General features: G+C 46.7%; 1 protein-coding gene across 1 annotated transcript in view; it reads right to left on the bottom strand.

Annotated features, from left to right (window-relative positions):
* Positions 1-14,042: 14,042 nt before the first annotated feature.
* The window catches only part of LOC105518371 (peptidyl-prolyl cis-trans isomerase B-like), a 14,309-nt gene continuing 11,009 nt past the window's right edge, over positions 14,043-17,342 (bottom strand). The window contains 2 exon segments of the mRNA XM_011951346.1: positions 14,043-14,147; positions 17,257-17,336. Coding sequence (XP_011806736.1) covers positions 14,043-14,147; positions 17,257-17,336 — 185 coding nt within the window.

Raw genomic sequence — 17,342 nt, 5'->3', positions numbered from 1 at the left:
GCGCCCCGGGCACAGCGTGGGTGCTGTCGGGGAGCGGCGCCGCGGCGGGCGGGAGGCTATAAATAGCGGCCGCGGTCCGGCTTCGGGTCAGACACACGTAGTGGAGCCGGCAGGCGCGCGGATGCTTGTTTTTTAATCAGAACTTGTTTCAATGCGCTCGAGACTTGGCCGGGCCTGAGGTGACCGGGAAGGTGTCCCCGCGGGTCCCTCGCTCCATCTGGTCCTCGAGATGCCAGGGCGAGGCCTAACTTGCTTGCTGGCGCCCAGCGAAGATGTTAACGTTTTCTGTTCCCTTGGGGGTGGTTTTACCACGCTTGAGAGGGACGCCTACCGGGAGGGCCGCGGAGCCAGGGCGGCATCGTCCTTGTCTGTTGTCTGGGCACAGTTCAGAAAGGCCGCGGGTCCCCTCCCTGTCCCCCAGGGTCTGGATTGGGGCTTGGCCAGTCTGGGATATTAACAAATATCGGTGGACTGCATTTCGGTGATCATTCTACAAGCTGAAACGGTTCCAAAATCACCTTCATGAGTAGTAAGTTTATTCCAGGAATGTGGCAAAATGCAAGTCTGATAGTTTTCATGTCTCCAAGGAGCAGCTTCCATCGGTTGCGTTTAGATCTACTCGGATTAGCAGTCGGCTTGCCCTGAAGAATGCGCTTGCTCTGCTGAGATCTGAATTTAAAGTTATCCCAAGGAGGAAAAACTAAGCCCTTAAAGGCGCATCTGAAATGTCTTCTCCCTTTGGGAACTTTGCGGTGTATGTATGGAGTAGCTAGTAGTTATGGAGACTTAGTTTCTTGTTTTTAATTGGAAAATGCTACCTTTGAAGGTCTTAAAATACTTGAGTATTTTTCTCATTTAAAACATTTTCTCTGAGAAGCACAGGAATAGTTTCTGGGTTTTGTTTTTTGGTCGATCACAAAAGCACTAGAAATTGTTAATATTTGTAGTATGTTTGCCAAATGCTATTATTGGTATTCTGAGGATAAAAATGGAAATATAGTAATAATTTAACATTTTTTATTAAAATACAGATTTTAAATTATATTATGTAATTCAAATAAATATTTTACACGTATGTTCATGCAAGCATTATTTACTGTAGCCAAAAGGTGTCCATCAATGGATGAATGGATAAACAAAATGTATTGCATACCTACAGTGGAATGTTATTCAGCCTTAAAAAGCAAGGAGAGCCACATCACATTCTACAACGTGGATAAACCTTGAATACATTATGCTAAATGAAATAAGCCAGTCACAAAAGTCACAGATACTGTATGATTCCACTTGCATGAGGTACCTACAGCAGTCAAAATCATAGAGACAGAAAGTAGAAGTGTGGTTACCAGCAGCTGGGGCAGTGGGAAATGGGAAGATAGAGTTTCTTAGGTATGGAGTTTTAGTTTGGGAAAATAGAAATAGTTTTGGAAGCAGATGATGGTAATGGTTGCATAACAATGTGAATGTACTTAATGCCACAGAACTGTACACATTAAGAAAGATTAAATGGTAAATTAAAGGTTATGTATATTTTACTACCATAAAACAATTTTTAAAACGGTATTGTGTAAAGACCAGCAGAACTAAGAAGCTAGCAGTTTCTTTACACTTGTCATACTGTACAATTTCTAGGTACACAGCTAAGATGTTAATCTTACGGCTTAATGTTTAGTTGTAACAGTTGTTTCTTTGTCATTTGGTTTCAAGACAGACAGTATTTAGGACAATTTCAGGGAGAAATATGTGTATATGTAGATATACTCATATGTCAAACTGATTAGTGCTGAATTCGCAATCGACGGGTCACATTTCCACATTCTAATGACATTTCTAGCAAAGAAAGGGACACAGTGAAGAGAGAATTGCCCGCATTGTCACTGTCTGTCTTTGAGCCTAGAACGCCTAACACTTGGGTGTAGAGAGAGACTCAGCCTCAATTCGCTGACTTTCTTACAGCCACTGAGATGTGCTTGCCTGGGGTGCCCCCTGGCAGGCAGGGCTGGAACTGCTTTCCAGTACCCACACGGACTGGGAACGAATCTTTCTTTGTGCTTTGTGTACAGAATGGAAGTTCAACAAATATTTGTTGAATGTATATGTCCTTCCTATACGGGCAGCCCAGAGCAAACGTGGTGATCTTGTGTGTGTTCATGTGAGAGCAGAATTTAATGGTGCTTTTCTTTAAGCACCAAAGTTTAAGATGCATGAAAAACTGTACCTCCATTTTTTCCTTTTCGTTTACAATTACTTGTATAAGCTGGGCACGGTGGCTCACACCTGTAATCCCAGCACTTTGAGAGGCTGAGGTGGGTGGATCACTTGAGGTCAGGAGTTTGAGACCAGCCTGGCCAACGTGGTGAAACCTGGTTGCTACTAAAAATACAAAAATTAGCTGTGTGTGGCAGCACCTGCCTGTAATCCCAGCTACTCGGGAAGCTGAGGCAGGAGAATCACTTGAACTGAGGAAGCAGAGGTTGCAGTGAGCTGGGACTGCACCACTGGACTCCAGCCTGGGTGACAGAGCAAGACTCCATCTCAAAAAACAAAAACAAAACAAAACAAAATTACTTGTATAGACCGTACTGCTCCTTACTTATTATACTGATTGACAATGTATAGTATTTCAGTTACTCTGTGGTCTGTAAATAGCTCTAACAGTACTTAAAAAAGTGAATCCATCTGGGTGTGGTGGCTCATGCCTGTAATCCCAGCACTTTAGGAGGCCGAGGCGAGTGGATCACCTGAGGTCAGGAGTTCGAGACCAGCTTGGCCAGCATGATGAAACCCTGTTTCTACTAAAAGTACAAAAAATTAGCTGGGCATTGTGGTGCACACCTGTAATCCCAGCTACTTGGGAGGTAGAGGCAGGAGAATTGCTTGAACCTAGGAGGTGGAGGTTGCGGTGAGCTGAGATCGTGCCACTGCGCTCCAACCCGGGCAACAAGACCAAAACTCCATCTAAAAAAAAAAAAAACAGGATTCCAACAATCCAACTTATATTTATTGAACTTCTCTTCATACAAGGCCCTGGGCTGGGTGTTGAAGGATGGAAGGTTCCACTTTCTCTACTCAGAGAATTCATTGCGCCCAGCTCTGTGCCAGTTTTTGTCCATAGGAGGATTTTACAGTCTGTTGTTTCTGAATTACAAAGTATAATTTAACCAACAGTTAGCAGGTGTGGTGGATCATGCCTATAATTCCAGCACTTTTAGAGGCCAAGGCAGGAAGATTGCTTGAGCCCAGGAGTTCGAGACCAGCCTGGGCAATACAGTGAGATGCTCCCCTACCCCAACCTCCCATCCAGTCTCCACAAAAATACAAAAAAATTAACCTGACAAGGTGGCTTGTGCCTGTAGTCCCAGCTACTCAGGAGGCTGAAGTGGAAGGATTGCTTGAGCCTGGGAGGTCGAGGCTGCAGTGAGTCATGCCACTGCACTCCAGCCTGAGTGACAGAGCAAGGCCCTGTCTCAAAATAAAATAAAATAAAATAAAATAAAATCCATGGGATAATTTCTATGAAGTGATTGCAATTGGGAGAAAAATATAAACAAGCAGTGTTTATTTCCTATCTTGCATGTGGAAAAATGAGATTTGCATGTCTCATACGGACTCTGCAGGCTTTGGGAATGTCCCGTGTGGAAATTATCTGGGCCAAGCAGTTAATACAAACTGTGTCCAATTCTTGTCGGGTAATTTATTTAATTCCAGAAAGTTGGGTAGTCAGAATGGAGGGTGGCAGAGATATCAGTGCAAGCAGTCGTAGTACAGACTTTCTAGAACTACTAGGCCGAATAGAGGATTACACTGAGATTTCCTTTTTTGTTGTTGTTTTTTTGAGACGGGAGTCTTGCTCTGACCCCCAGGCCAGAGTGCAGTGGCACAATCTTGGCTCATTGCATGCTCCGCCTCCCGGGTTCACGCCATTTTCCTGCCTCAGCCTCCAGAGTAGCTGGGACTACAGGCGCCGCCACCACACCCGGCTAATTTTTTTTGTATTTTTAGTAGAGACGGGGTTTCACCAGGTTAGCCAGGATGGTCTCGATCTCCTGACCTCGTGATCTGCCCGCCTCGGCCTCCCAAAGTGCTGGAATTACAGGCTTGAGCCACCGTGCCCAGCCCAAGATAGATTTTCATAGAAATTTTAAGTTGCAAAAAATTTCAAACCAGAATGCTAGGATGAGAACATTTATTTAGCAATGTGGTGTGCATTATAAAGAATCTTTTCTCTTTCTTGCAGAGAGTTAAATCCAATAATTTGAGATTTCATCTCCCGTGGGAGTTTGCTTTGAAAACATAATGATTGTAAGGTAAATAAATCGGACTTGATTAATCTTGTTACGGCAGCATACAATTTCATGAATACGTTAAGAATTGCATTATTCAGGCTGGGCACAGTGGCTCACGCCTGTAATCCCAGCACTTTGGGAGGCCAAGGCAGGTGGATCACCTGAGGTCGGGAGTTCGAGACCAGCCTGACCAACATGGAGAAACCCCATCTCTACTAAAAATACAAAATTAGCTGGGCCTGGTGGCGCATGCCTGTAATCCCAGCTACTAGGGAGGCTGAGGCAGGAGAATTGCTTGAACCTGGGAGGCGGAGGTTGCGGTGAGCCGAGATCGTTCCATTGCACTCCAGCCTGGGCAACAAGAGTGAAACTCCGCCCCCAAAAAAAAAAATGATTATATCCAATTGATAGGAGCATTTAGAGCATATTAACCAAATCCTCTTTGGTGAAAGTTGTGTGTTGTATCCAGACATTTCAGATTCATCTGCTGGAAAGTCCCTTTGACAGTCTTCTTCCTTTCTTTGGATGTACGTTTTCTAAGTATCCATACATCCTTGCTTGGCTGGTCAGAAGGGCTGGGAAAACCAAACTGGAAAAACTGCCCAGAGAAGGCAGGAGGAGCAGGGTGCTATGGAGAATGAGGAGCCATAGTGCTGGGGCTCCATCGACGTGAATGATGACAGCAGGGTGGAGGGTTAGAAAGAGCACTTGGGACTGGGTGTGGTGGCTCACGCCTGTAATCCCAGCAATTTGGGAGATTGCTTGAGCTCAGGAGTTCGAGACCAGCGTGGGCAACATGGAAAAACCCTGTGTCTACAAAAAATACAAAAATTAGTCAGGCATGGTGGCGCGTGCCTATAGTCCCAGCTACTCAGGAGGTGAGGTGAGAGGATCACTTGAGCCTAAGAGGTGGAGGCTGCAGTGAGCCGAGATCGTGCCACTATACTCCAGCCAGAGCGAGACCTTCTCAGATTAATAATAATAATAATAATAATAATAAAAAACTTGGACAGCAGCCGAATTAGAAAATTAGATCTCATGTGGAAGAGGGTGAGTGTGATTCCTAAAGCAGGTGGGAGAACCGCTGATAAACCACAGACAAGCGAGAGCGTCAGAGTCCTTGCCTACTCGGTTATTGTCAGTTACCATCGGGTAGAACAAGCCTTGTTCTGGTATTTCATGTACTTCAGAAATAAAGACAGCCTTGGTCGATAACAGACTTGTTTCTGATAATAATAATAGAACCCTTCACTACTGCTTGGTGTTTTAACGTTTTCAAAGTGCTTGATCTTATTTGAGCCTCAGAACAAACGTGTGAGGAAGGAAGGGCAGGGATCATTCCCATTTTGCAGAGGAATACATTGAGAGACGGGGAGGTGAAATGGTCTGCAGACGTTTGTCACTGCTGGTAAATAGCTTATGGGAGTTTGGGCTCTGACCTTGCAGGTATCAACCTAGTTCTTTCTGTGTAGCACTGTGAGACTTCTGAGGTTGACTAGGACAAGAACTTAGTCATCCATAAATCAGTAAAAGTCGTGGTAACATCTGGAAAGGGCTAACCTCAGTGATGTGAAGTCATCAGCCTGTGGTTCTGAGGGAATGGGCCACAGTCCTAGAGGACCACCATGCCTGCGCCCAGCCTGACTGGGCAAGATGACCCACACCTCACCACCCCTAGGTACAAGAAGAGCTCCTCGCCTCCTGGTGAGCCTCACAGGGTCTGAGAATTTGCCTTCCCTGAGGATGTCAAACGATGGAATTTAAATTTGGTGGTGTTCAGAAGCCGAAGGAGTTTATTTTCGTGAAAATTGGGCGGGAAAAGGTGATGCTTTATCTTGTCTTCTGGGGAAGTGTTAACATTATTACCCTCATTTTAAAAATTAAGAAAACAGGTAGAGTGTGGTGGTGCATGCCTGTAATCCCAGCACTTTGAGAGGTGGAGGCAGGAGGATTGCTTGAGGCCAGGAGTTTGAGACCAGCCTGGGCAACAAAGCAAGACCCTGTCTCTACAAAAAATAAAAAAAGTTAGCTGAGCGCAGTAACATGCGCCATAGCCCCAGCTGCTGGGGAGGCTGAGGCGGGAGGATTGCTTTGAGCCCAGGATTTTGAGGCTGCAGTGAGCTCTGATCCTGCCACTGCACCCTAGCCTAGGTGACAGAGTAAGACCCTCCTTACAAAAAGAAAAGAAAAAAAATGTAAAGAAACCAAGTAGAGAAAGGATATGTGACTTACTCAAGAGCGTGGTCTGCTTTGGTGGAAGGCAGTCAACATGTCTCAGGCTGAAGTTGTAAAATGAGAAGAACAGGAGGGCCACCTGCACGATTTAAGGTAAAACTGTGAAATGTGACCCGGCAGAGATTTATTTTTCAGGGGGTTGTTTTGCATTCCAGCCCCTCCGTCCTTCCTGGCGTTTAGTGCGGTTTGTTTGGCCGTGTGCTCCCTGGCATGCGTTTTCGAATGTGTGTGAGATGGGCTGTCTCTCGGGACCTGGTGGGTGCGGCCACCAGGTCAGGGCTGCCCCCGACCCTGTGCCTCCTTCCTCCCAGGCTCTGGCTCCCTTAGTGCTGGGGGTGATACAGAGCACTTTTTAAGCTGGATTTGGAATGTGGCCTCTCCCCTCCAAACTCCTGGAATCATGCAAAGGCCTTTGGAGCCAGCCAGTCACCTGGAATGTGATGTTCCCACCAGCTGAGGCCTCACCTTCAGCGGCGGCTGGGCAGCTTTGGAGCCTGGGGCCGGCCAAGCCCACTGTGCCCATATCCCTGCCGTGTGGGCCCAGCGGATTATCACCTGTCTTCATCTGCGTACTGGGCTACATCCCTCCTGCCATCTCCCATGTCCCTGATGACACCCGCAGCAAGCCCCCACTCAAGTGTTCTCTGATCCCCTGTAAATGTGGCCTCCCTGGCGACTTGCTTTTATGAAACCAACAATCCTGGGAACACAGTTTTTGGCTCACTCAAGATGGGGCAGCCACTCCTTTCCCCAGGCCGGTGGGTCCCAGGCCTGGAGCCAGGGTTGGCATTCTTGCCTGAATCCTCCACTCTCCCAATCCCTGAGGCCACCTGAGGAGGCTCAGACTCTGTCAGGCTAGGAAGACAGTCAAACCATAAACACATGCCTTTTAAGAAGTATAAGCACAAATCCCTCTTTGATGTTATACAAAAGCTCCAAAAGCTCAATGTCACTGACTAGGAATCCAGCAGCCCAGGCCCCGTGTGGACAGGACGGTGTTGAGGGAAGTGCCCTTGCAGCCGAAGCAGGTTGACTGCTGGTGGCTGTGCCCACAGCGAGGAGGCGGCTCTCCACTGTTGCCGTGCCACATTTCCAGGAGTGTGTTTAGTTTTGGACAGAGTCCAGTGGAAAATCCAATCTGTTTAAACAATGGAACATCACCCATTTAAAAGGTGACTGGCCTATTTACAAGGATACAGAGAGGACTGAAAAACCACAAACTATAAAGCGGGGTTGAAGGGAGTGGGAATAGTCCCCTAAGAGCAAGGACTCAGAGAAGACCCCGAGTCCGTTTAATCAGTACTGGTTACGTTCCAGGCACTGGGCCGAGACACTTACGTATATTAGCTCACTTAATCCTCACAGCAGCCCAGTGAGGGTCATAGAGTCCCCAGCTTTCCAATGAAGAAACAGAGGCTCAGGAAGGGTTATTAACTTGCCCAAGGCCACACAGCTAGAACGGGGCAGGGTCAGGATGTTCATATGAATCTGCAACCCCAAGCCCTTGCTTTTAACTAGCTGTGTGTATGTGTGTGTAAACACAGTCATATGTGTATGTGTGTGTGTGTATATATTTATGTGTGTCAAAAAGTTTAGGCTTGCTTTGTATGTCCACCAGTAGGACAACTATGACCTATGGGCAAAAGTTCCTGGAGAACAGCTCTTTAAATCCATTACATATGCCCAACCAGAGTGGTCAAGAAGTGGCTTCAGGATGTGGTGTTTTCCATAGGTGGTGGGTGAGGTGTCTGTGGGGTGTGTCTCTGAGAAGGTGGCCAGGAAATGCATCTATGAGGTGATGGGAAGTAACTTCCTGGAAGGGAGGAAGAGTTCAGATTAAATTAAGGCCGGATGTTAGAAGTGTTAGATAAAACCTATTGGAGGACCTGGTGGATGCTGGAAATTTGTCAAGCGAGCCAACTGTGTACAGTGCAGCAGGGAAGGGTGTGTCTTGAAGTCACCTGGTGGGAGACACTGTGAGGCGACCCACCCTGCGAGCTCTTGGGAGGCTGGTACTGAAGAAGACTGAGGAGGAACAGATGTGCCTTTGGCTCCCTTCTCCAGCTCTTTAAAATACCTGTGCCCTACAGGGAAGACAGATGGAGAGATGGTGCCACAGAACCCAGCAACTGAGCCTGGGAGGCTCTGCTGCTTTTGGTGTTGGTTGAACAGGATTTGTTCATGGATTACTTTTTTTTTTTCCATGCTGGCTGGAGTGCAATGGTGCCAACATGGCTCACTGCAGTCTCGACCTCCCAGGTTCAAGTGATTCTCCTGCCCCAGCCTCTCAAGTAGCTGTGACCACAGGCTTACACCACCACACCTAGCTAATTTTTGAATTTTTCATAGAAATGGATATGTTGACCAGGCTGGTCTTGAATTCCTGGCTATCGGGGGAACCACCCCCAACATTTCACATAGGTTCTTTTCTGTTTCCCTAAGGGTTGGCAAGTCTGAGAAATAAAGGGAAAGAGTACAGAAGAGAGAAATTTTAAAGCTGGGTGTCCAGGAAAGACATCACATGTTGGCAGGTTCCGTGATGTCCCCCAAGTCACAAAACCAGCAAGTTTTTTTACTGATTTCAAAGGGGAGGGAGTATATGAGTAGGGAGTGGGTCACAGAGATCACATGCTTCACCAGGGAATAAAATATCACAAAGCAAATGGAGGCAGGGCAAGATCACGGGACTGGGGTGAAATTAAAATTGCTAATGAACTTTCGGGCACGCATTGTCATTGATAACATCTTATCAGAAGACAGGGTTTGAAAGCAGACAATCGGTCTGACTAAAATTTACTAGGTGGGAATTTCCTTGTCCTAATAGGCCTGGGAGTGCTACGGGAGACTGGGGCTTATTTCATCCGTTATCTGCAACCTGTATAAGACAGACATTCCCTGAGCGGCCATTTTAGCGAACTCTCCCTAGGAACACATTCCCTTTCTCAGGGCTGTTCCCTGCTGAGAAAAAGAATTCAGAGATATTTCTCCTATTCACTTTTGTAAGAAGAGAAATGTGGCTCTGTTCCGCCCTGCTCTCAAGCAGTCAGACCCAATCGTTATCTCCCTTGTTCCCTGAACATCACTGTTATCCTGTTCCTTTTTCAAGGTGCCCAGGTTTCATATTGTTTAAACACACATGTTTTATGAACAATTTGTGCAGTTAACACAATCATCACAGGGTCCTGAGGTGACACACATCCTCAGTTTACGAAGATGATGGGATTAAGAGATTAAAGACAGGCATAGGAAATCACAAGAGTATTGATTGGGGAAGTGATAAATGTCCATGAAATCATCACAATTTATGTTCAGAGATTGCAGTAAAGACAGGCATAAGAAATTATAAAAGTATTAATTTGGGGAACTAATAAATGTCCATGAAACCTTCAATCTATGTTCTTCTGCCGCAGCTTCAGCCAGTCCCTCCGTTCGGGGTCCCTGACTTCCCGCGATACTGGCCTCAAGTGATCCTCCTGCCTCGGCCTCCCAAAGTGCTGGGATTACAGGCATGAGGAACCATGCCTAGCCACGGATTACTTTTTTGATTCCTCCTTTGCTCTTTTCTTTCTTGGCTTCTACTGGTTACATTTTCTTCTCACTTGTCTTTCCTATCCTTTCCTTTTAATTTCACTTTTACCTAATACAGTCATAAAGACATTTCTGTCAATGATGAACTGCATATCCAACGGTGGTACCGTAAGATTATAATGCCATATTTTTACCGTACTTTTGGTATGTTTAGATATGCAAATTCTTATCATTATGTCACAGTTGCTTTCAGTAATCAGTACAGTCACATGCTGTATAGGTTTGTGACCTTGGAGCGATAGGCTACGCCACACAGCTTAGGTGTGCAGTAGGCTATTGCATTGGTTTGTGTGGGTATACTCTATGATGTTCCCACAGTGACAAAATTGGCTAATGACAAAATTCTCGGAACGTACCTCTGTTGTTAGTCAAGTGACTGGATATCATTTCTTCTTTCCCTCCCCTTAGTCCCCATTGCTGATGGCTCTTCTCCATCAGTAACCAGCCCCCGCCACCACAGGGTCCTTTTCTCTCTTCCTTCCTCCCCACCCCTGCCCCTTGTGATGGGAGGAACGAGCAGAGATGGTGCGGGACCAGCCAGTTCCTGCCGGCAGACTCCCTTCCACCAGCAGCAGTTGCCAGTTAAGTAGAATACACCTATTTCTTCAGGACAATTGAGAAAAAGTCTGAGTTTCCATCACTGATCTGCCCTTATTAGCTCTCTGCTTTGGGGAAAGGGGCTTGTGCACACTGACCCCCGTTTCATGGGCTACAACATGGATATTATGTAGGATTGTTATGAAGATGAATCAACATGGTGACTCAGTGTGTGAAGTAGCCTAAACCAGTGCTGGTGCATAGTTGATGCTCCAAAAACGGCCCCCATTATTATTGCTTAGAAACTTGTATAGCCATTTGCCATTGCGGTGATATTTATATTGTAATTTACACAGGTATTGATCCTCAAGAGATTAGGGAAAAAATCTTTCACTACTAATGTCTTTATTTCCCTTTCTTTGCAAAAGCTACTTACTATGAATAGAAACATTTATTTACATAATGAGTGAATTTCTTGAATGGTGCAAGAATCAACTGCAAAACAGGCCTCCTCTTTGAGTTTGGGAGAGAATAAACAAACAGAAATGAAATAACCTGGTCCCTATGGAACCGCTTCTTGCTTCTTTTTGCCTCCCTGCGGGCCCCTTTGTCAGCACAGGGCAGGTGCTAAAGAACTTGTGCTCACCTGGCCCAAGCGCCTCCTCCGTGTTTTCATCCTTGACAAGCCCAGACCAGGAACTCAGTGTCCCCTCACAGGAGGACAAATTTAATTTCCTGCTTAGCCAAGATTTGTTTTATTTGATATGTAGGGACAGTGTGTTTATAAGTGGTTAGCAGCTATTAAGAGTGTAGAAATGTGTCATTTTCTTAACAGATAAGATCATCAACCCTCTTGAAAAAAGTTGACATCACTTTCTAATACGGACGCTCTGTAATGTCCCTGAGGCACTGTGTGATGCCACAAAGGCAAAATAAAATATTTGAAGTGTGTAGATTTCAGTTTACAAAGGCCAGGCCTATTGTTTGCCAAGGAAAAGAAAGCAGGAACCACTGGGTTCTCCTGACAGTACTTACTTTGCTTTCTTCCTCTAAAACAATGAGGCATCTTTAATCCTTTTATTTCTACCAGAGAGCACAGAGCAACCAAGTGCTAGATGTTATCTAGCTTAAATATGCACTGGGTAAGCATCTCGGTGCGGGTAGCACTGTTCTAGGAATTACGGGGCTCCTGGGAAAGCGTGACATGTTTAGTAACTTGTAATCCATCAATATGAGTTGATGTTGATGTGTTTGTTAATATGATTGATGAACTTATAATTCATCAACGCATCAAATGGCTGACGAGCACATCAGCTATGCCAAAGGCGCTGGGGTGTGATGGTGAGTTGAGTTGGGGGTCCATTCTCTTGCAACTTACAATGAACAAGAGGAGCATTAAACAGGTAAGTGCACAAGAAAACATGTACTGTGCTTCACTGAATCTAAAATACGATTGATCATAAGACATATCACCATGTATGTACCACTGAAGTAAAAGCCTGACTGTGGTTGTCGGATGTCACCAATTGTAAAGCACGGCTCTCTATTTCAGAGGTGTTAAAACAGGAAAGAATTGTGTGTCTCAGAATCTGTGTGTTTAAGAATTAACTTATAAGTAAGTTAATTACTAATCATGATGAGTTCTTTAAAGAAAAGGTGTTACAAGAAAGCCCAACAGAAAGCCCTGCTTTAGAATGAGTGACATTTCAGCTGAGGCTTGAAGGGTAAGGACAGGGAAGAAAAGTTGGTGGGATGCTGTCTCTAATGGGTGGTGCAGGAGATAGGTGAACAGGGGCTCAGGGGACAGAGATCAACATGGTGGGGATAGTCAGGGAAACATTGGAGGTGGGAATTGAGCTGCATTTTGAATGATTTGAGGTGGAAAAGGAAGGCCAAAACAAGGGACATAACGCTAGCTAAGGCCAAGAGCAAAAGATAATGGGTGAAAAATCCGTTTTATAATTCACGTGGAATCTCAAGAGACTCCAAATAGCCAAAACACTTTTGAAAAGGAGGAACGAAATTGGAAGACTCACTCTTCCTGATTTCAAAACACACTAAAAAGTGATAGTAATCAACACAATTTAGTACTGGCATAAAGACAGACATGTAGACCAGTGGAATACAACACAGAGGCCAGAAATAAACCCTCACATGTGTAGTCATCTTCCACAAGGATGCCAAGACCATTCAATGAGGAAAGGACAGTGTTTCAGCAAATAGTGGGGAAAGCTGGATATCCACATGCAAAAGAGTCACGTTGGTCCCTAATCTTCCACCATATACAAAAATTAACTCAAAATGAGTAAAAAACCTCAATGTTAGACCTAAAATAATACGACTTGTAGAAGAAAACGAAGGGCAAAACTTCACAACATTGGATTTGGCAGTGATTTCTTGGTTATGGCACCAAAGCCACAGGCAATAAAAGAAAAAATAGACAAACTGGATTTTATGAAAATCAAAAACTTTTATGTTTCAAAGGACACGAAAGAGAGTGAGAAAACAACCTACAGAATGGGAGAAAATATTTGCAAATCACTTATCTGATAAGGAGTTAATATCTGGAATGTACAGAGAACTCCTAAAACTGAACAATAACAGTTTCAACAGAAAACAAGCTGATTCAAAAGTGGGCCAAAGACGTCAGTAGACATTTCTTCACAGATAGACAAATGACGCATAGGCACATGAAGAGATGCTCAGTATCACTAATCCTTAAGGAAATGCAAATCAAAACTGCTGTGACAGCCCACCTCACACCCATCAAGATGGCTACTATCAAAGAAACCAAAAATAACAAGTGCTGATTGGAGCCTTTGTGCACTGTTAGTGGAAATGTAAAATAGTATAGTTGCTGTGGAATATGTATGGTCCTAGCACTTTCTGGGAAGTTGAGTTAATGCTCTCTTCATTTCGGGGTGCATGTGCATGGGGGGTGGCCTGGGAAACTTCTCTTGCTTCCGGGCTTCCTCCCTCATGGCTGCTGGGAGTCTCAGCACTCACTTGCACCCTCGCTCCCGCCTGGTGCCCTCAGCCTGCCCTGCTGCCTACTCAGTGAATTCTACTCATCCTCACCCAGTGTCCCTCAAGGCTTCCTTCAAATGTCCTCTCCACCAGGAGCTTTCCCCCGCCACCCGAGGCAGAGGAAACCACTCCCTTCTTGATTCTGCAGATGCAGATTCAAGAGACACCTGGCACTGACGGGCACCGAGATGTCCTGTGTGTTCATGGAGTTTATGGTGGGGTTTGGTTGGGGGCACCCCCTGAGCTCCCCTCCACAGTTCAGAATGAAACAAGAAATAAGACAGGACAGGCAGATAAAAATGTCAGCTTCAAAAACCAGGATACAGTGACTTGATACCCCTTTCTAAACTAGATAGAACGAACTACTGCTCACAGCCGTTTTCTTGGTGCCACAGCCTCCCCCAGGCAGCTCTGGCTGCAGCCGAGGGTGAACCAGGACACCCCCCCAGCCCCAGGCCTTCGGGCAGTGCCACACTGGAGAGGAGGGCAGAGGGCATCGGACCTCAAAGGGCCCATTCCATCCCCCAGACTCATGGATGAGTTATGTCTCTCCTCCCCTAGAGGAGGAAACGATGGAGTGAGTGAGAGAGGGAGAGAGAGGGTACACTGCGGTGGTATTCGACCAGGGCACCCTCATAGAAATATGGGAGCAGGAGTGGGCCCCCCTTGGGGCACATCTTACATTGCACTTCTGTTGTTTTTCTGTCTCTTTTTTATCTGAATATACAGTTTTTCCAGCAGTAAAGATTGCCATGTTCGCTTCTGTGCTCTAGCATTTAAGAGGGGCTCAGAACGTTCTTGGGAGGTGTGGTTTGCTTAAGTGGAATGGGAAGGGAACAGGACACCTCTTTCCAAAACTTAGGTTTGGTGACTCCTGGATTTCACACTCTCTGACTGCTTGGACACGGGTGGAATGGAGCGTGGTCCCCCAGCCTCACACCTGCACAGTGGCATGCTTTCCTTCGACTTCAGGGAATTCCTCGCGGCTTCATGGCCTGGGCTGTTTCTGGCTTCAAGCCCCACGTGGCCTGACTCTGGTGGTCTGGTCCACCCTGTACTTGGTGCCCCCACTGCCTCCTGGCCTCAGCTGGAGTGACGCACCTCGTCCATGCGGGCCTGGCGTCTGGAAGGTGGCTAGGCCTCTCGGGCTTGAGCACCATCATCTTAGCTCCAACATGTCATTATTCCTTCCTCACTGAGGACTTTTTTGCCTCCTAATAGGTTGTTCAAGACGAGGCCCCCATGCTCTTTTAAGAAAACCTGTTCTGCCCCAGGCTTGGCTGCGATGGGTACTGACTCAGAGAGAAGTAGAAAGGCCTGCTGAATCATCAACATTCCCGCGTCGCCCCTGCGTTTTCATTAATGACGGCCTCCCTGCTACACGTGAATCACTCCAGCCCGAGATCTGAAACCGGGGCACACCCCAGGGGCGGGGTGACGCTGAGTGAGCCCAGCTGTGTCCCCTTCATGAGAACTCAGAGCACAGGGCTCTTTGTGTGTGGCCGTCCCCTCCAGAGAGGAGGAAGTGAATGCAGGGATTAGTGGAAGATCACTTCCTTCTGTTTGCCTTGGCTTACATCTTTCAGAATTCAAACACATGCACTCTTGACCCCGCAATGGTGGGGTTTTTGGATTCTCCTTCAGTCTGATTGCTGAAATCCTTCCCTCTCACGTGAGCTGCCGTGAAAGTCGTCAGCGAGACACCATTCTGAAAAAAGAGAATGTGCTTCTTGTATGTGGCGTGCTGGTTATTGAAATATTAGGGAATTACATAAAGGTTTTCTGGGGCACCTATTCAAACTGAATGATAAAACCGAAGGTCACACAAAGCTAAGGTCTTTCAAATCCTGACCCAATTAGCCCTCTGTTAGCTCTCGGCCTGTGGACATGGTCTGGTCCTCTGAAGCGCACTTTGTTCGCCCTGGGTAGGGGCCCTCTGTTTTAATAGCATTCGGTAGATGAAAACATTTGCAAAGCCAAGGGACAAGTAAATCTACGGAAGCCTACCATATGCCAGTGACTCCACCAAATGCCGTCTCATCTTGGGATCTTCTAAAATTCATCTGAATACTTAAAAAGTTATGCAAATATTGGTTATTAATGTAGGTTGTATTACGTTGGAGGAAGTCAGTTAATCTCCTTGAGCTCAGTTTCTTTATCTGTGAACCTGAAAGAACACCATCAGACTCCAAGGGTAGCTGTCAGAATTAACTATAGAGGTGTAGGTATCAGGTGAAAGCTATACAACAGCTTACACATGTTAGATATTGTGATGGATGGCTATGATATGTTTTTTGAATCACTGCTTGCCAGTGAGCTGTTACAGTCTTCCTGAAGGGGTCTACCTTTCCAATCTGGGCAGCAACAGTTAAAGACAGTGTGCCAGGATGTCTGTGTCTCCTTCTATCCACTCCAGACTTTAAACACACCCTCTCATTACATCACACTATCAATTTGGAAAAGGGCTCAGGGCCAAAACCAACACTGTTAGCGAGTTCTCCGGGGCTGCCTCCCATCCTCTGGAGGTGGGCTCTCGTCTGCAGAAATAGGCACAAGGGTTTGCTACGGCTTTTGTTTGTTTTAAAGACAAAACGTGTTTTGGGATCTTTTATCCTAAGAATCCTAATCGTTGTGAAAGAAACTGAAGTAAGCCACTGTTCAAGTGACCTCATTCTGCTATGAATAGCTTCTCCCACGTGAAGTCAGCTAAAGAGACTGTGAATGGCCTCAGCCTACCTGAGGCCTGGCACACAGCGAGGTTTCCTAGACACGGAAGAGGAGTGCATTTGGAGGAGGAGGAGGAGGAGAGAGGGCCCACTCAGGTGACATTCTGGAAAAGAAGTGCTGGTGCGAAACTGCCTCACCTAGTCTGCTCCTTGGACGTTCAGGAAAAGCCAGCCCCATCCGCCCCAGTCCGATGGCCTCACTCACGGAACAACTGAAGCTGAGAAGGAGAGCTCCCCGTTTCCCAGCTGCTGGAGTCATCACTGTCTTCAGGAAGGACCCCGAAAAGCATCATGTGTTGTTGCAGAGGCCTCCCTTCATCCTGGCCCCCAGGTCCCTCTCCGCTGGCCCTGTCTACTGGATAAGCTGAGGTTGCACGAAGTAGGTCCAGGCCTAATGTGACAGTGAATACTATGGTGTTTGGCCACACAGAGATGTGTGTAGGTACAAAAACCACCATGCTTTTGGTGGCAAAGTAAAAACTGAAGATGTAGTCAAGTGCTGTGAACTCTGATGGAGACTGAGCGAGAGACCCTGGCCGAAGGCAATCTCTCCATGGCTGGTGCGCTCTGGGGTAGACAGCTACTGCTCTCAGAGCGGGTGTTTTCAGGTCACAAGGCCGGACCATTGTTCAGTTACTTTTGTCTGGTTCAAGCACCTGACAGGGATGTGGGAAGGTCTGGTCATGTTTCCAGTCCTTTGGGAAACTGCGGCTCGGGCTCAGGAAAGACCCTGGGCGGGCGGGCACGCGCCCCGTGGGGAAGCCTGGAGGAGACGGGGGGTCTGCGGAGCGTCCTCTCACTAGCCGCCTGGTTGCCGCCCTCCCCTCGGAGACCCCCTCTCTGCAGACACACCCCACTGTGGCCCCCTCGCGCCGGCACGTGCCGGAAGCAGGGACGCATCGTGGAGCCGCGGAGGGCGAGGCCGGCGGCAAAGTCCCTGGCC

Source organism: Colobus angolensis, unplaced genomic scaffold (genome assembly GCF_000951035.1).
Source record: "Colobus angolensis palliatus isolate OR3802 unplaced genomic scaffold, Cang.pa_1.0 Scaffold318, whole genome shotgun sequence".
NCBI lineage: Eukaryota > Metazoa > Chordata > Mammalia > Primates > Cercopithecidae > Colobus > Colobus angolensis.
The sequence above is the reverse complement of the archived record's forward strand: the minus strand, read 5'-3'. Positions and strand labels throughout refer to the sequence as shown.